This window comes from Aulonocara sp. 'chitande type north' Nkhata Bay, linkage group LG15 (genome assembly GCF_057382095.1).
Source record: "Aulonocara sp. 'chitande type north' Nkhata Bay isolate Kocher_YH1m ecotype deep benthic linkage group LG15, A_spYH_male_GT1.1, whole genome shotgun sequence".
NCBI classification, from domain to species: Eukaryota; Metazoa; Chordata; class Actinopteri; order Cichliformes; family Cichlidae; genus Aulonocara; species Aulonocara sp. 'chitande type north' Nkhata Bay.
Genome location: NC_141358.1, coordinates 41,058,869 through 41,078,976, shown reverse-complemented (window position 1 = coordinate 41,078,976; position 20,108 = coordinate 41,058,869). Strand labels below are relative to the sequence as shown.

The following is a 20,108-nucleotide window of genomic DNA, read 5'->3' as shown; positions in this document are numbered from 1 at the left end:
CATCCATTTACGGCTTTGTGTTTGTTGTTTCACTCAGACTGTAGTCTGAACTTAGCCTAGGGCCTGTGCTATGAACCAGGTTTGGCATACCCAGGATATCACCACCATACGGTTTGCTGATAGCAGATTCGAAAACAAAGAGGTTAAATGCATAATACATGACAAAAGCAATGCAGCTGCACAGAACAAAAAAACTGGCTTAGAAATTGTAAACTTTTTGAAGGACATGAGTAGACAAAGGTTAAAGAGGAAATCAGGTGACTGGCCTGTAAAACCTTCAGTGCACCCTTACTGCTTCCATGGGAAGTAGAGAGCAAATAGCAGCACGATGCTGCTAATCAAATACATTCGATAACTGATCATCAGCGAGCATGAACGCCTCCATGAAAGCAAAAGTTTTGCCAGTTTGCTGGTCTGGAGCATTCAGGTGTGTGTTAACACATCGCCAGGAGTAGATGTAAATTCAGCCATAGCTCAGGCCGTGCAATGCTCAGAGAAACTGCAAAACATGGAAGAGCTGCATCTCAAACTCCACAGGTTTCTCTATATAGAACATGGCAGCATCGCTTAGGTTGGCAAAGTTGCATCTGAACAAACACAAGATTTCTGGAACAATTTCCTTGTTACAGAAGACCAAAGTGATGTTTGGCTATAATGCAAAAACACCGCATTTGATGAAAACCAAACACAGCGTATGAGCACAAACACCTGCACGTTGACAGTTGGTATGAGGTGCAATATCCTCTTAAGTTTATTGTACTAAGAGGATATTGCCCATCAGATAGGTGGGTGGTTTGAGCTTGTTTCGCAGTATACTGCGAAGCCATCCCTTTCACCTCCTGCGTCTTTGCTAGTGTGGACCCAGAGCGTTTTCAGACGAAACCGCCATTTTCAAATCTATCCGGGCTAGTGTGGACATAGCCTTAGCCAACCCGTCAAGCTTTCTGACAAAAGTCACACTTTTCGAAAACTTCGGCTTAACGCTTTGGTAAAAGAGTGCTGATGCTGACAGGATGGGAGCTAAACAACTGAAACAGGTCTAACCAGTGTGACTTTTTCCCTTCTCTTGTGTAACTACATTGTGAAATAAAAGATCCTCAGGATTTTCTATACAGGCGCTGTGGAGAGCATCCTCACACAGAACATGACATCGTGGTTTGGGAACAGCTGTGTGAAGGACCAAAAAGCTCTCCAGAGAGTGATCCGTACAGCAGAACGCTGCAGCAGGATTGCTCTCCCCCCGCTTCAGGACACCTACACCAGGAGATGCCGGACTAGAGCAGCGCAGATACTGAAGGACCCGTCCCATCCTGGCAACAAACTGTTCCAACTTCTGCAATCTGGTAGAAGGTTCCTCATCATCCGGGCAAGGACAGAGAGACTCAAGAGGAGCTTCTATCCCCAAGCCATCCGGGCCCTAAACACACACACCCGCCCTCTCACATCATCTATAACTGACTGAGTCAGGACTCTTCCAGACACTAAACCAAGGCACAATGTACATTTCAATTCCTTTAACTTTAAATATGTTTATATTGTGTATCCTGTAAAATAGTCAGATGTCTATTCATATTAATGTACAGAATTCACCTGCTTGCTGCTACTACTGCACATTCACCCAGTGTATATACTATATGTGTATATATATATATATATATATATATATATATATAAATATATATATACATATATATATAATGTTCTTCCTCTACACCCCCCCATTTTTGCACATGTCGAGGAGCGTGTCAGGCTACATTTCACTGTGTGTTATACTTGTATAACTATGCATGTGACAAATAAAGAACCTTGAACCTGAACCTTGAACCTTGAAAAGAAAAGAAGACTCATCTAAGGTGTTAGAACATGAAGTGAAAATGTATTAAATTACACCACAGTTTAGGAAACACCCACTCACCAAAACTGTGAATGCAGTATCAGTCTGACATTCTTAACCTTTGAAGAAGCTTCCTGCTGTGTGACTGTGCTGCAGCGTCCGAGTGATACGTTGAGATGGAATCAGGTAAGAAATGTCTTTATGTTTCAATCTGCTCACTGAAAAACTGCAAAAACCCTCAAAACAGACAAAAAGAAAATAACTGTCAAAACATGAAGTGGCTGTTTCGGTTATAAATGTGTTGTAACGTAGTTGCAAATGTGAATTTCGGTTAATTCTGTTTAAAATTCTCCCCCACAGTTAATAACATTGATGTCTATGAATACCTGTGGGTCAGTAACCAGGACATTGCTGAGCACACGCTGCATACACCGTGTCTACAGCACATGCAGCTTGGAGACCTGCAGGCAGACAACTATGTCAAATTCATAATCCAAGACATCAACTATCTGGTGGTGGTCACAGACATGTTGGATGAGATGAGAAACAAAGTCGAGGTCCCCGAGGACCTCCACGATTTCATGGAGGATAGGTGTGAAAGCTACAAGACGTATGCTGAAAGCACGTTAAAGGAATTTAACCTCAATGTAAGAAACCTTCAGCAACCTCCTTTAACATTTCTCTATTTAACTGGAATGTTACTGTTTTGAAGTCATTGCTACAATTTATATTTAACCTGTGTCAATAATTAAATCTACTTGTCACATCCACACAGTGTGTCAATCATTAACCAACCCCTGCCATGAAAAAGTACTTGTCTGATTACAAAGACATCATGGAGAATCAGATTCGCCGTGGCTCTGCTTCCCTGCTCCAGGCTGTGGCTGTGGCTAGCCAATCAGCTCAACGAGAACTGCTGCAGCGCATACTTCACCTGGAAGATGTCCAACATGTGTGGCCACCCAGAACAGCACTATAAAGCGCTGCTCAACAAGTATCTGACCACACCAGAACAGAAGGAACTGGCAAACAAACTCTTCCGCCAGCAAATGGACAACAAGCATGACGTTTGTGCGTCTTCACTTGAATGAAACAGGAGCAGTTAATAATAAACCTTCTTGCTTTCAACTGGTTAGAGTTAATGTGCCTCTACTGCCCTCTGCTTTTCATGTCTAACATAGTGCATGTGAAGAACATACTCTTCTTCACCAGTTCTGCACTGCAATAAAAACTGAGCTTTGTTCAGTCGGTGCCTTTAGATTCTTATTGCTGTTTCTCACTTAAAGCAAAATGTCTGTCTATCTATAAAATGTCCTTTATGGCCGTTACAGCGGGAAGTACGCTGTTAACATCTTTGTATTGTTAACATTTTGTCTGTGAATTAATGTAATACTCACTGTGCTTGTTCTTGTGTATTAACTAAAGTACAGTCAAATTTTTATTATATAGCATGTTTCAAGATAAATATCACGAACTGCTTCACAACAAAAATGGTAGAACATCAAAACAGAAAAAGTCACCAAGAAGCAAGTTTTTTTTTTCTTTTTCTTTTTTTGGCCTGTCCCGTTTGGCTCTTTTGCATCAGAATTGTTGTCTAAAGGCAAAGAAAGATGCCCAACGGATTTACTTTACCAAATTTACCATCCCAGCCTTGCCGTAATGGTCCATTTGATTCACCTTTTATTGTTTATTTTATTTATTTTTTTAATTTTCACTTTTCAATTTTCACAGACTTGAATGAGGAAAAGAAAAGGGAGAAATGAATTCAATTCAATTCAATTCAATTCAATTTTATTTATATAGCGCCAAATCACAACAAAAGTCGCCTCAAGGCGATTCATAGATACAGAGAAAAACCCAACAATCATATGACCCCCTATGAGCAAGCACTTTGGCGACAGTGGGAAGGAAAAACTCCCTTTTAACAGGAAGAAACCTCCGGCAGAACCAGGCTCAGGGAGGGGCGGGGCCATCTGCTGCGACCGGTTGGGGTGAGAGAAGGAAGCCAGGATAAAGACATGCTGTGGAAGAGAGACAGAGGTTAATAACAGATATGATTCAATGCAGAGAGGTCTGTTAACACATAGTGAGTGAGAAAGGTGACTGGAAAGGAAAAACTCAATGCATCATGGGAATCCCCCGGCAGCCTACATCTATTGCAGCATAACAAAGGGAGGATTCAGGGTCACCTGGTCCAGCCCTAACTATATGCTTTAGAAAAAAGGAAAGTTTTAAGCCTAATCTTGAAAGTAGAGATAGTGTCTGTCTCCCGAATCCAAACTGGAAGCTGGTTCCACAGAAGAGGGGCCTGAAAACTGAAGGCTCTGCCTCCCATTCTACTTTTAAATACTCTAGGAACAACAAGTAGGCCTGCAGAGCGAGAGCGAAGTGCTCTAATAGGGTGATATGGTACTACAAGGTCATTAAGATAAGATGGGGCCTGATTATTTAAGACCTTGTATGTGAGGAGCAGGATTTTGAATTCTGGATTTAACAGGAAGCCAATGAAGGGAAGCCAAAACAGGAGAAATATGCTCTCTCTTTCTAGTCCCTGTCAGGACTCTTGCTGCAGCATTTTGGATTAGCTGAAGGCTTTTCAGTGAGTTTTTTGGACATCCTGATAATAATGAATTACAGTCGTCCAGCCTGGAAGTAATAAATGCATGAACTAGTTTTTCAGCGTCACTCTGAGACAGGATATTTCTAACTTTAGAGATGTTGTGCAAATGGAAGAAAGCAGTCTTACATATTTGTTTAATATGTGCGTTGAAGGACATGTCCTGGTCAAAAATGACTCCAAGGTTCCTCACAGCGTTACTGGAGGCCAAGGTAATGCCATCCAGAGTAAGAATCTGGTTAGATACCATATTTCTAGGCTTTTCAGGGCCGAGTACAATAACCTCAGTTTGATCTGAATTAAGAAGCAGAAAGTTAGCGGCCATCCAGGTCTTTATGTCTTTAAGACATTCCTGCAGTTTAACTAATTGGTGTGTGTTATCTGGCTTCATGGACAGATAGAGCTGGGTGTCATCTGCATAGCAGTGTAAATGTATGCTATGTCTTCTAATGATACTGCCTAAGGGAAGCATGTATAATGTAAACAAAATTGGTCCTAGCACTGAACCCTGTGGAACTCCATAATTAACCTCAGTGTGTGAAGAGGACTCTCCATTTACATGCACGAATTGGAGTCTATTAGATAAATATGATACAAACCACTGCAGTGCAGTACCTGTAATACCTACAGCATGTTCTAATCGCTCTAATAGGATATTATGATCAACAGTATCGAACGCTGCACTGAGGTCTAGCAGGACAAGCACAGAGATGAGTCCACTGTCAGAGGCCATAAGAAGATCATTTGTAACCTTCACTAAAGCTGTTTCTGTGCTGTGATGAGCTCTGGAACCTGACTGAAACTCTTCAAATAAACCTCTGCAGATGATCTGTTAGCTGTTTGACAACTACTCTTTCAAGGATGTTTGATATGAAAGGAAGGTTGGAGATTGGCCTATAATTAGCTAAGACTGCTGGGTCTAGAGATGGCTTTTTGAGTAAAGGTTTAACTACAGCCAGCTTGAAGGCCTGTGGTACATAGCCGATTATTAGAGATAGGTTGATCATATTTAAGATCGAAGAATTAATTAATGGCAGGACTTCTTTGAGCAGTTTTGTAGGAATGGGGTCTAAAAGACACGTTGATGGTTTGGAGGAAGTAATTATTGAAGTTAACTCAGAAAGATCAATTGGAGAAAAAGAGTCTAACTTAATATCAATGGTACTAAGAGTAGCTGTAGATAATATTACATCTGTGGGATGATTATTGGTAATTTTTTCTCTAATGATAAAAATTTTATTTGTGAAGAAGTTCATGAAGTCATTACTAGTTAACGTTAAAGGGATGGTTGGCTCAAAAGAGCTCTGACTTTTTGTCAGCCTGGCTACAGTGCTGAAGAGAAACCTAGGGTTGTTCTTATTTTCTTCAATCAGTGATGAATAGTAAGATGTTCTGGCTTTGCGGAGGGCTTTCTTATAAAGCAGCAAACTATTTCTCCAGGCTAAATGATGATCCTCTAGATTTGTGACACGCCATTTCCTCTCCAGATTACGAGTCATCTGCTTTAGGGTACGTGTTTCAGAATTATACCACGGAGTCAGGTACTTCTGATTAGAGACCTTAGTTTTCACAGGAGCTACAGTATCCAGAGTCGTACGTAGTGAGGAGGTGAAATTATTAACAAGATAATCGACCTCTGTTGGAGTAGTGTTCAGATAGCTGCTCTGCTCTATGTTGGTACAGGGCATTGAAGATGATAACAGTGGGTGGATTATATTCTTAAACTTAGTTACAGTGCTTTCAGAAAGACATCTACTTTGATAAAGTCTACTCTTCACCGCTGTGTAATCAATTATTGTAAAAGTAAATGTTATCAGGAAATGATCAGACAGCAGAGGGTTTTCAGGAAACACTGTTAAATGTTCAGTTTCTATGCCATATGTTAAAACAAGATCTAGAGTGTGATTAAAGTGGTGGGTGGGTTCTTTTACATTTTGAGAGAAACCAATTGAGTCTAATAACAGATTAAATGCCATGTTGAGGCTGTCATTTTTAGCATCTACATGGATGTTAAAATCACCCACAATAATTATTTTATCTGAGCTCAGAACTAAATTAGATATAAAGTCTGAGAAATCAGACAGAAACTCTGTGTACCACAGAGCGAGCGAACACCAAGTGACAGCCACTTCAAGTGACAAATGAAGAGGAGGAAAAAAAACAGCGGAGAAGAGGGACGGTGATAAAGGGCAAAAAACAAAAACCAACAAAATAAGCAGACAAAACATACATAAATCAATCACCTGGATCACCTGTTGAGAAAGAAAAAAGAGAAAACAAGCAGAAAAAATAGAGCAACATAATAAACAACATCACGATGATATATGGGAATATGACAGTAAATACTAAATATTAAACATTATTGTGCAGCACATAAGATCAACAGAACACAGTGTGCTTTGAGGTAGGAGCCAAAAAGGGTGTAGTTTGTGGGTGTGATCACCCGTGTGTACACCTGTGAGCATGGACGCGCTTGTTTTTAAAAGGTTCCTTCATGTAATGATCTGCTAGAGGGTGTGGGGGGGCCACAGCCCCGTCCTCCAGGGCATGAAGCAGATATGGAGATCAAGACTCCAGACATCCAGAGGCCCCCAGAACACAAGAGACCAAGGAAGACCAACAGAGGGGCAGCCGCGCCACTGTCCCAGTAAGAGCTGAGGAGAGTCCCAGATGAGGGCTCACTCAGCAGCCGCGGAGCAGAAGCCAGGGGGGGTTGCAGTGACGTGCCCGTGAGCTCCGCCGGCAGCCAGCTGTGCCTGAGTGACCGAGCCCCAGGCCGAGAGGCCGACGGCACCCCACCTCCGAAGTGGCCCGAGCGAGCCCCAGGCTCCAGGCCCCGACAAGCAGCCACCAAGGAGTGAGCCGGTGTGTACCTGGACGCCCACCCCCGGACACAAAGAACCATCAACGCACCGATGTCTGAGGGAGTCCGCCACTGGCAGGGGAAGTGGTGGTGGGTGGAGATAGGCCTCCAAACCTTGGAGGGCCTGAGATGTCCCCAGAGAGGTGGCGCCTGACACCCAACCTGACATATAGACACAGACATACAGGCACACACAGACACAAACATCCATTCCCACCCTCATGCTCTCATATGCACTTACCCCACACTCAACCAACGTGGAGACAGACATAAAGAGACGCTGTACACACGATCACACTCCCCAAGCGTACTCTACAAACCGGGTCTAGGTACCCTTGCCCCTGGAGGGGGAACTGCACCCAGACCCAGGTGGTGTTTCCCTTTTCCCTGCAGTGGGGAGAAGCAGACCGCCCCGACTCCGCAGCAGCAGGGAGGCCCCACACTCCAGACCACAGTCGGACGGCCAACTCCTCCCCCCCCCCCCCCCCCCCCCCCCCCCCCGCTCCAGCAGGTCGCAGCTAACCAAGAAGCAAGTTTAAAAGATGACTTTTTAGCTGCTTTTAAAAGCAATCAGCAAGTTTCATAGAAGCTCAGAGAGAGATCAGGGCCCACTGCTGTTCTCAGCTCAACCCTTAAACCCACAGACTGCAGGTCCTGCTACTGGAAAAACATCTCCCAGTTTACTCTCATGGGGATTCTACATAATCTAAACTCCAAGAGCTCCAAATAAAAAACTGCAAAAGCACACAAACTTTGAGAACAGTGTTTGTTTGTTTTTTCTTTCTTCACAACATGATGCTTGTCTTAAACTTCAGCACTTAAAAGCATTGGGTTGCTGCCATGTGATTGGCTGATTAGATGTTTGCTAATAAAGTGGCCTCCTGTCTTAAGACAAAATGAAGCCTCTTGATTTATAAATGTGTTCGAAAGATTTGGGCCTTAAAAAAAACGTAGGTGCATGTGAATGTTAAACGTCCGACCAAAGAAATCGAGACTGAACTCTGGAGTAAATATAGTTGTTAATGAAGATTCATTGACCAACAGGTTCATTAACATTTCCTCCCGTCACGTGCAGTCACCCTGACCCTGATTTGAGACTTCAAAGTGAAAGCTTATTGAGAGTCCAGCAGCTTTTCCTAAAGCTGAAGGTTCCTCTGACCCATGCTCACCCAGACTCTTTTGCCAAAAGGTGTAAAACCGAAACAACAACAACACGATTGAGTCTAGCAGCAGGACCAGATGCCAAAGGCCTGTGATATTTCCTCCACCTCTTTAAGCCTCTTAGTCCTGTAAGTCTGCAGGCTGTCTGCAGAGCTACCTTGTTGCTGATCAGTGATCATTTAATCCTTTAGTGGAAAGGGTTGGGTCTCAGAGGTTTGTCTGCCTGCCAGCCACACATATAAACACTCAGATCTTCACAGGTATGGAGGAACTTCTGTTACCGAACGTTGAGGAGGAGGTGCGCTCTGACAGCAGCTCGTACGCGCCTGGAAATGCAGAGAAGACGATGGGGGACCAAATGAAGACTTTCCTCCTGAAGACAGTGAAGGGGGACCTGAGGACGGTGAAGAATTTCTTTAAGAGGAATGGGCTGCTCACGCTGTCAGTCATCTCTGTGATCACCGGCTGCACGCTAGGCTTTATGTTGAGAGGAAGTCAGATGTCTACACAGGTACTGTTCACCTTACAGCAAACAGCATGCCATTAAACTCTCAGCTTCACATTTACATCACGTCATTATGTCGACTGGACTTCTTTCCTTCAAATATCCTGTTAAGTCACCTTCAGTGGTGCTGCCAGGAGCTCACCTTTAAGCTCCTGTATTGATACTGTCCAACACTTTTCCTGTTAATTACTTCTCTCAGCTTTCTGCTCAGTAGCTGCCTTTAAACACTCTGTTAGGATGTAAAATTTCAGCTTCTATGTTTACATTTTCCTGTGAAGCTGATAGTAATATTTAAAATAACCTAAAGCTTTGTGTTGATATTTTTATTTCAAATGTCTTTACGTTGCTTCGTGCCTCGATTTATTGCGATATATCTTTTTAAATTTAAATTTCAGCTTCTGTGTTGATTACTTTTTTTTGGTTTGTTTGGTTGGTTTTGTTTTGTTTTCTGTTTATTTTATATATTTTTTGTGGAATTAAGTAAAAAGTATGCAAAACACACAGTAGCAGAGAGGGATGGAAGAGTTACCAAATTAACAACATATAATAACATAAAAAAGAAGATAAATCAAAAAACTGAAAAAAAAACTGCTGAACTTTTGATATTTTAATACAAAGGTTGGAGTCTTCTCCTCCACTTCTCCTAAACTCCAGTGGAGGAGTTCAAGTATCTCGGGGTCTTGTTCACGAGTGACGGGAGCTCGACAGACGGATTGGTGCTGCAGCTGCAGTGATGCGGACGCTGTACCGGTCCATCGTGATGAAGAGAGAGCTGAGTGTAAAAGCAAAGTCCTCAAATTACCCATCAATCCATGTCCCTACCTTCACCCGTGGTCATGAGCTGTGGGGTAGTGACTGAAAGAACGAGATTGCGGATACAAACTACTTTATTTTGCTACAGAAATTAAGTCTTCCATTAAATGAAATCATGTCTGTTTAATAGACTCCAGTTTGCATGTAAATGAGAAAAGCTCTGCACGCAAAAGTTAGTTAAGGAGTCCCTCAGGGTTCTGTGCTGGAACCATTATTGTTTAAATGACACACATATTATACAGGCTTCCCTTACACAATATTATTAGAAAACATACATTTTCAATGCTATGCAGATGATACTTTATCTATGAAGATACAAATGAACTAGTTGAATTGCAGGAATGTCTTAAAAACACAAAGGCCTGGATTACCTCTGAATTCAGGTAAAACTGGAGTTATTATATTTATAAGGCCCCAGTAACACTTTGAAGAATCTTGGAGTTGCTTATGCCCAGGACATGTCCTTTAACACACATATTAAAGTAGCATGTAGGGCTCTCTGCTATTATATCTTCTATTATTTGTGATGTTTAGTTAGTGCATCACTCAAAGACAAACATGTTGTCTTTGAGTGATGCTGAAAACTCGCTAGTTATGTGTTTTTTATTTCTAGACTGTACTATTGTAATTCATTATTATTAAAAGCTCCTTTCAGTTGATCTAGAATACTGCTGTGAGTACTGACAGGGACTTCTCCCGTACTGGTTTCTCTTCCTTTGATCCCTATTTAAGCCAAAATTGAATTTAAAATCAGAGTGTAAAGACTACGTTGGTAACTGACTGCTGGTGTAAACTGGCACTATAACAGTGAAATGAACTGAATCAGTTTCCTTGAATTCAGTTCAGTTTTAATTAAATAGTGCCAAAAACAGTCACCTCACGACCCTTTCGCACACCTTCAATGAGATCCAGAGTTCCTTTACGAAGACTGGTGAACTTTACAGAAGACATCATTGTTGTAGGCTTCTGTGGTGGTGATCGTTCTTTTGCAGCAGCAAATGGGAGACCCACTATTAGAGAGGGAAAGATGGATGTAGGAAAATAAATCCTGATTTTAAAAACATTTCAGCATTTACATTTCAACAAGATAACTCTTTATTTACAGCCTAAGTCTCTGAAGGGGCATGAAAAGTGATCATGTGCAGCAACTATACTTCTCCAGCACTGCCAAGTTTGCTATGTTCTACAAGAAGAACCAGATTTTTTTTTTAAAAAGTGTGACAAACCTGAAGAATAATTCACAGGGAATTTGACACAGTCATTACTGTAAACAAGAAAGAAAAAGACAGGCTTCAGGAAAACTGAAAGTCCAGGCCAGGCTAGATCCAGAATGAAACCCACCACAAGTCCAGGCCTGAACCCAACAGAGCATCTCTGGGGAGAAATAAAGGACAGTGAAAATTGTTTTTATATGTGATTGATTAGCAACATAGTAATATAGGTTGTGCTTCTTAGTTTCTAGTTCATATCAAATTTTTCTTGCTTACTGGATTATATATCTCTCATTAAGGAGAGTGAAGGACACAGCTGAAGGTAAGAAAGAGAGAAAAGTTGTCAGTTCCAGCGTTTGGATAGTTTAGTCCAGTTAGGTTTAGGTTTCTTTAATCACTGTTTTAATGAAACTAAACGTAGTAAAAATGTGACACTTGAATTTATGGTTTACCTTTCACTCACATTTTCTTGTACAATCCCAGTGTTGGGGCACTCTAAGAAAAAAAGTAATGTATTTTAAATTATTCCTTCTTTTTTAAAATATCTGTATTATATATTATTACTGAATTACTCTCAAGAATTACTCATAACAACATCCCAACAACATTATTACATGCTCAAAGGGACTTCAAAGAAGTCACTGCAGCGATTCTACTGTAGCAACATGAAGAGGCAGAAAGGCTCGTCCTTGCTTCTGTTGCCTTCAGTTTGGGCTCTGTCTGCTGGCCTGGGGTCGACACACACTCAGCACTTTAGTTTTGTGTAAATATGCTGTCTGTGCAGCTTGCTAGGAGCCCGTGTGTGTTAGTAGTATAAACGCAGTTGCTTCTGTCCTGGACGCAGCTTGCTCTTCACCATCGCGCCCTTGGCCTTTTGTGCATTGAAAGTAAAAGTAGTGTCCATGGCTTCATTTCAAAAGTTTTTTTTTCTTTGCACAGAAACTGAAGTCAGCTGGTAGCTGACAAAGGCATGATTGATGTTTCTTTCTGATCAGATCTTTCTGATCTCCTGATCAGAACCTGTGTAACACAACAACAACATACTTGTAACTAGAGCTGGGCGATAGAACGATAACGATATGTATCGCGATATAACTTTTACTCGATAGAGAAATTAAGCTATCGCGATAGACCTCGCCGCTCTTGTCCTCTTAAAAAAAAAATTAAAAAAAAAAAAAAAGGTCAGCCAATCCAAATCAAGTAGCGCAGAGCCGAACCAATCACAGCCGCAGCGTCACGTCGCGTGACTTGTTACGTACAGCACAAGTGCCAAGCCGCACGTGTGTTTGTTTGGGAAGCAGCCAGCGGGTAATGGAGGAAATGAGTGTGCCGACTAGAAAAATCAACCGAGCGTGACCGAAGAGAAAACAGATGATGGTTCCAACGCCGGAGAGATTGTCGAACGGAAGAGCCATAGAAGTTCCGTAGTGTGAAGGTATTTCGGCTATTTCAAGTCTGACAAAAAACAGAGTAGCGTGCACTGTAAATTGTGCCGAAAGCAAGTCTGGAAATACAATAAACTGGTGCATGCGTCACACTGTGCGCCACGTTATTGTTTCGGTGAAATGAATTTCTACAATACTGTTAATTCTACTCTCTGCAGTGTTTAAATGCTTACATATACACAGTTACTGTCCCTCCACACATACGACTCGGTTCTGCTTCTATGCCGCAGCTTTGTTTACTTTTTCCCACCGAGGCTTCTAGACTTCTGATTGGCCAACGTTTCTGCACGGTTAGGAATCTAGCGCCACCTGCTGCTTTGGCATGTTCATAGCAGCGTTTTCCTTCATTTCTGCCTTTATGTGTGGACGGGATTATTTTTTAAAACGAAAACGGAAAATCTCCGTTTTCAAAAATACCCGTGTACGTGTGGACGTAGCCTCAGTCTCTGACTGGAAGCGCTAATTCGTCATTCGGCTTTTGTCAGACTAAAGTAACTGTTAAAACTGTTTGAAAAGCTCAGCTATACAACAAGGAGAGATTGAGAATTTCCTTTTAGTTCTCAGTTTATTTGATATTGACAAAAGTTAGTCAGTTTTGTCTGTTCTTCTGTAAAACAAACTAAGATTTATTTTTAGAATTAATATTTTGTTTCTAAGTGGAATTGACAATTTAGTCTGTTTCGTTTGTTCTATTTTGAAACTTAAACGCTTTAGCGGCTGCCTTTTGTGTAGTTTGCAATATTTGCCTTTATTTATCTGAAAAAGTCTCATGTTCCTTAAGTACATCTACCCTGTTGAACTTATTATGGGAAATAAATATTTAAAAACAAGCTGCTGATCATTTCACATTTTACTTGTGAGCAACGGCACATTTAAATCTTACAAATATAGTTATTTGGCTGATATCGTGATAGATATCGTTATCGCCTGAAATGAAAAAAACATATCGTGATATGAAAAAATCTCATATCGCCCAGCTCTACTTGTAACTATAATGTGATTATTAAATTTAATACAGTAATGTGTTACATTACTGCATTACTGCATTTCCCAAATTACTCAGCCGTGACATCACTCTGGGGTGTTGCCTAGCTTCATGATTGCACAGTAGCTCTGCAGATGCTTGCAAAACCCCAAATTTCTCTAACAGAAGAATGAAGTTTTTCTGTCCTTTTATGCTTTCTATATGCAGCATGCAGATAACTTAGGAAGCTTTATAACACAAGTGTCAATATAACTGTAACTGTAATGTAATTATGGATAACAGTAACAAGTTACTTTGTAACATGTTAACCCAGCACAGGTAATGGTTCCGGTCAGCTCTGTGAAGAACTATATGAACGTTTAAAAAATAAAATTAAACAAATGTCATTTCATAACAAGATTCGTTTTTACATTGTCCAATGAGTTCTTACTGTTAAACGATGAATATGCACACCAAAGAGAGATAAAAGGGAAAACTAAAGTTTGTATCAGAAGCTAATTATCCAGATATGTGTTTACACTTAAACAGCAAATCTACTGCTGCAGAGCAAAGATGATCAAACTGTTTTGATGTCTTGGGCAAGACACTTCACCCTACCGCCTACTGGTGTTGGCCACTGCCCCAGTCTGCCCCAGAGCAGTGGTGGCTACAACTGTAGCTGCCTCCACCAGCGTGTGAATGTGAGAGTGAATGAATAGTGGCATTGTAAAGCGCTTTGAGGGTCTCAAAAAGCACTACATAAATGCAATCCATTATACTGAGGACATATATCAAATAGAATATTTCATTTTGTATTTGCAGGAGTTTGAGCATGTCTGGTTGCAAAGCTTAATGTACTTAGCATAATAAATAGCTGTTTTTACATTTCAACCTGATACTCATAGGATTACAGATAAATCGAGCACCGTGCAGTTTCAGAGATGCAGATATGCAGGATATGCAGGATATGCAGTGCCACTTAATTTCAGCACAACTGGTCTGTTAAGTTTCCATGTTGAGGGGAACTTTTCCAAGAAATGTAGAGGTCTCTGGCCTGTTAATTCTCTGGAGGACACACTGTAGTTGAAGAAAAACAGTGTCATAGAGCTTTAAGAGCAGCCAGTCCAAATCCACCAACGTTAATCCGTCCATGTAAGGAGTGCCTCTCATGCTCTCAGAGGGCTCCTTCTCTCTGAGCTTTTAAAAGAAACAGTTAAAACAAAGCTGTTTGTGCAGCCTCTGAGCATCTTACTGTAAATATAACCAAAACAACTCTATGATAGTATAAACATAATAATAATGGCTCACTTTGATCACCGTTGGTTATTTTCATATTCAGAATACAACATGAGTTTTTTTCATTCATCTTTTTTTCATCAGTTTTTACATTTCAACACGAAATCATAGGATAAGTTCTTAAGCGATTGTTTAACAGTTACTAATTATACTCTTCTAATATAATGTTAATAAATAAAACCAACTCGGTTAAAAATGTTCATCTAGAAAGATTAAAGTTACAGATGAGAAATAAAACTGTTTACATTAATTGTTGCAAGCATGATCAGAATGACACCTCTGTGTCTTGTTTCACAAATCAAACAAAGATTTTAAAGTTAACTGAGATTAACTTAATCTGAAAATGTTGATGTGATTTTCCATCACTGTCAATCTGTGTGTCTGCAGATTCAGAAAACCCAACGAAACTACTCGGTTATGTGAACTAAAACTGTGACCTATGAGCACATGCACTTCAGAGTCTGTGTTTGTTAAAAATAGTTCCGTTTGTGTGTGAACGGTCTTTCTGAGAAGAATTGATCCCTCTCAGCTAGACTTAAGTGCCCTGCAGACTGTTCACAAAGCTCAGGGATCTGGGACTTAACAGCCGTCTGTGTGCATGGGTGTTGGACTTCCTCACTGGCAGAACTCAGGTGGTGAGGGTGGGTAGATGCGTCTCTAACAGCATCACCATCAACACAGGAGCACCTCAGGGATGTGTCCTCTCGCCACTGCTCTACTCCCTCTACACTTCAGACTGTGTGGCCACCCATGGCTCCAACACCATTGTGAAGTTTGCTGACGACACAGTGGCGTTGGGTGCCATCTCCAACAACGATGAGGCGGCCTACATGGATGAAGTGAAGAATGTGGCATCGTGGTGCCAGGACAACCACCTCCAGCTGAACGTCAGCAAGACCAAGGAGCTGGTGGTGGACTTCAGAAGGGGTCAGCACAGAGACTACAAGCCCATTATCATCAATGGAGCTCCAGTGGAGAGGGTGCAGTCCTTCAAGTATCTTGGTGTCCACATCTCCTCAGACCTGACATGGGCTGCCCACATTCAGGTCCAGACCAAAAAGGCTAGGCAGTGCCTGTATCACCTACGACAACTGAGGAAGTTCAGGGTCTCTCCAAAGATCCTCAGGATTTTCTATACAGGCGCTGTGGAGAGCATCCTCACACAGAACATGACATCGTGGTTCGGGAACAGCTGTGTGAAGGACCAAAAAGCTCTCCAGAGAGTGATCCGTACAGCAGAACGCTGCTGCAGGATTGCTCTCCCCCCGCTTCAGGACACCTACACCAGGAGATGCTGGACTAGAGCAGCGCAGATACTGAAGGACCCGTCCCATCCTGGCAACAAACTGTTCCAACCTCTGCAATCTGGTAGAAGGTTCCGCATCATCCGGGCAAGGACAGAGAGACTCAAGAGGAGCTTCTATCCCCAAGCCATCCGTGCCCTAAACACACACACCCGCCCTCTCACATCATCTATAACTGACTGAGACAGGACTCTCTTCCAGACACTAAACCAAGGAACAATGTACATTTCAAATTCCTTTAAATTCCACAAACATAAATGACAAATAAAATAATGTCAATCCTGCAAACTTATGAGAGAATACTGAAGGTACAAGGTACCGGACTCTGCAATACAACTACCGGGGTTCTCTGTGCACCGCGCGGACAGGTCACAGGATCTTACTGGGAAAAGCAGAGGCGGTGGTGTGTGTTTCATGATCAACAACAGCTGGTGTGATTATGCGAACGTGCACCCGGTCAAATCCTTCTGCTCACCGGACCTGGAGTACCTGATGATTAAGTGCCGGCCATTCTGGCTACCGAGGGAATTTACAGCAGTGATTATTACGGCTGTTTACATTCCCCCACAAGCCGACACTGACCGAGCACTCAGGGAACTGTACAGCGCGATCAGCAGCGAGGAAACCGCACACCCAGAGGCAGCGTTTATCACAGCCGGAGACTTTAATAAGGGAAACCTGAAGAAAGTCTCACCAAAACTCCATCAACACATCCTTTTCAACACACGTGGAGAACGGCTTCTGGACCACTGCTACACCTCTTTCCGGGATGCGTACAAAGCCCTCCCCCGCGCCCCATTCGGCCAATCAGATCACTGCTCCATCCTGCTCCTGCCCGCCTACAGGCAGAAGCTGAAACAGGAAGCTCCAACCCGGAGGGCGGTGCACTGTTGGACGGACCAATCGGAGTCTGCGCTGCGGGACTGTTTTGATCACGCGGACTGGGAAATGTTTCACGTGGCTGCTAGGGACATTGATGAATACACAGACTCAGTCTGTGGATTTATCAGGAAATGCGTGGAAGATGTTGTCCCATCCAGAACAGAGATGTTCGCGCGGCACTGGCGGCACGGAACACCGCCTTTGCCTCCGCGAACACATCGGACTACAAACACGCACATTACCAACTCCGGAAGACGATCAAAGCAGCCAAACGTGAGTACAGGGACAGGGTGGAACAACAGTTTGACAACCCTCGGAGTATGTGGCAGGGACTAAACACGATCACTGACTTTAGAGGGAAAACCAGCACACCGCAGACCACGGCCTCTCTGTGTGAGGATCTAAACGTATTCTACGCTAGATTCGACACAGCGAACACCATGAGACCGGACAGTGTGTCTGAGGAGGATGTGCGGAAGTGCTTCAGGAAGGTGAACGCACGCAAAGCTACTGGTCCGGACGGGATTCCCGGCCGCGTCCTCAGGTCATGCGCGGCTCAGCTGGCTGGAGTGTTCACGCACATCTTCAACCTTTCCCTCTCTCTGTCTGTAGTCCCAGCCTGCTTCAAAATGGCTTACTGAACTTATAAACACTCTTCACCTTGAAAAAATAAGATATAGTATGAATGACAATGTAAAAGATTTTGAATTAATCTGGCACCCTTTACTTATATACCTTGGGAAAATATAAAACTTTGTTTACTTGTTTCTCTTCCCTTTTGCCGACAGCCGGGGTATTGGGACCCCTTATGGGTGACTGCGGGGTTTTTTGTTTTTTTTTTGTTTTGTTTTTTTTTTTTTTTGTTGTTGTTGTTGGTGTTGTTTAATTATTTGCCTTGTTAGTTTAGAGAAAAAAAGGAGCATAAGCTATGTTATGTCAATTTGTAAAAACTACAATCATGATACTTGCTCTCAATAAAAATATTTGAAACAAAATGGCCACCATCGTCCCTGTACCCAAATCCTCCACCATCTCCTCATTGAACGACTGGCGACCTGTAGCCCTGACCCCCATCGTAAGCAAATGCTTCGAGAAGCTGGTCAGGGACTTCATCCGCTCTGCACTACCCGACTCACTGGACCCTCTACAGTTTGCATACCGCCACAACAGGTCCACTGATGATGCCATAGCCCTGACACTACACACTGCCCTGTCACACCTGGAGAAGAGAGACACGTATGTGAGAATGCTGTTTGTAGATTACAGCTCAGCATTCAATACCATCGTTCCCTCGAAGCTGGACAGGAAACTGCAGGATCTAGGACTGAGCAGCTCCCTCTGCAGCTGGATCCTTAGCTTCCTGTCTGACAGACGCCAGGTGGTCAGACTGGGCAGCATCACCTCATCCCCCATCACACTGAACACTGGTGCTCCACAGGGGTGTGTACTGAGCCCTCTCCTGTACTCACTCTACACCTACGACTGCACAGCCACTAACAGCTCCAACATCATTGTGAAGTTTGCGGACGACACTACAGTGGTGGGTCTTATCACCAACGGTGATGAGACGGCTTACAGGGAGGAGGTCAGCGCCCTGACCCACTGGTGTCAAGACAACCATCTCACCCTGAACGTCGCAAAGACAAAGGAGTTGATAGTGGACTTCCGGAGGTGCAGAGAAGTACACACCCCCATCACCATCAACGGCGCTGCTGTGGAGAGAGTGAGCAGCTTCCGGTTCCTTGGAGTACATCTGGCTGAGGATCTTACGTGGTCAGTACACACAAACAAAACAGTGAAGAAGGCGCAGCAGCGCCTCTTCTTTCTCAGGAGACTGAAAAGATTCGGCATGAGCCCCCGCATCCTCAGGACCTTCTATCACTGTGCCATTGAGAGCATCCTCACTGGATGCATCACCACCTGGTATGGCAACAGCACCGCCTACAACTGCAAAGCTCTCCAGCAAGTAGTGCGGTGCTCTGAACGGATAATTGGAGGTGAGCTTCCCTCCCTCCAAGACATCTACAGGAAGCGCTGCCTGAGGAAAGCGGGGAGGATCATCAAGGACTCCAGTCACCCCAGCCATAAACTGTTCAGACTGCTTCCATCAGGAAGGAGGTTCTGCAGCATCCGGTCCCGAACCAGCAGACTGAGAGACAGCTTCTTCCACCAGGCCATCAGACTGCTGAACACTTCATAGACACCTCAGCTTCACTACTGGAACTTCAACATTATGCACTCCACACTGTATATAAATGCCACTTGTTTTGCACATATTCAACTCTGTATATTTTATATATTTTATTTTATTATTTTTTTACTATTTAATTTGTAAAAATGTGTATATATACACACACACACACACACACACACACACACACACACACACACACACACACACGTAGGAAAACATTTAGTATACACATGCATAAATGCATACACTATTATATATTGTACATATATTTATTAGTTTCAGGTTGGCCATTCTTGTATTTTGCTCGTTTGTGTTGTTGTGTTTGCACATCTCTGTTGCTTGTGGGGCTCGCACACAAGAATTTCACTCGCATGTGCTGTGCCAGTGTGCCTGCACATGTGATGTGACAATAAAAGTGATTTGATTTGATTTGATTTGATTTGAAGTGAAAGACTTCTTCTTCATTTTAAGTTAAATGCACTTTATATAAATTTAGTTTTAACAGCAGTTTTATAAAAAAAAAAAAATAAACAACAGGAAAAAAATATTTTGAATGAGCTGCATTTTTAGAAAGCTGAGAGTAATCACAGTATTTGCATTATGTGTTATGACACAGAGATTTATTCTTGCATCCTTGTGGAATGAATGTTTTTTGGTTTTATTTACTTTTACATCTACCATTTAGCTTGGTCCTAAACTGAACAAAAAACGTGAAAGAAGAGAACGACAGGAATGATGCAACAAAAGCACGACTGGTCTGTGTCATATCAGCAAACACATCCAAACATCCTAACTAACAGGGACTATTTTTAGCTAGATAGAGATAATACACAAAGTGGCCAATCCATCATTCTGAAAGATAAATACACTAAATAGTCATGAATAAGTAATTAAGTAACCAAGTATCAATAAAAGGCAGCAGTGTGATCATAAATATTGAGGCTGATGAATTCTTTGCTGGAAGCTCCGTTTATGTGGTGCAAACTTTCACAAATCCTGACTGAATGCTAAACTTCTGT

At 42.5% G+C, this 20,108-nt stretch overlaps 1 protein-coding gene across 1 annotated transcript in view; it reads left to right on the top strand.

Annotated features, from left to right (window-relative positions):
- The first annotated feature begins 8,673 nt into the window (after positions 1-8,673).
- slc1a8a (solute carrier family 1 member 8a) overlaps positions 8,674-20,108 on the top strand; it is a 28,484-nt gene continuing 17,049 nt past the window's right edge. Inside the window, exon 1 of the mRNA XM_086263469.1 lies at positions 8,674-8,986. Coding sequence (XP_086119595.1) covers positions 8,738-8,986 — 249 coding nt within the window. The 5' untranslated portion in view covers positions 8,674-8,737. The remainder of the gene's footprint in view (positions 8,987-20,108) is intronic.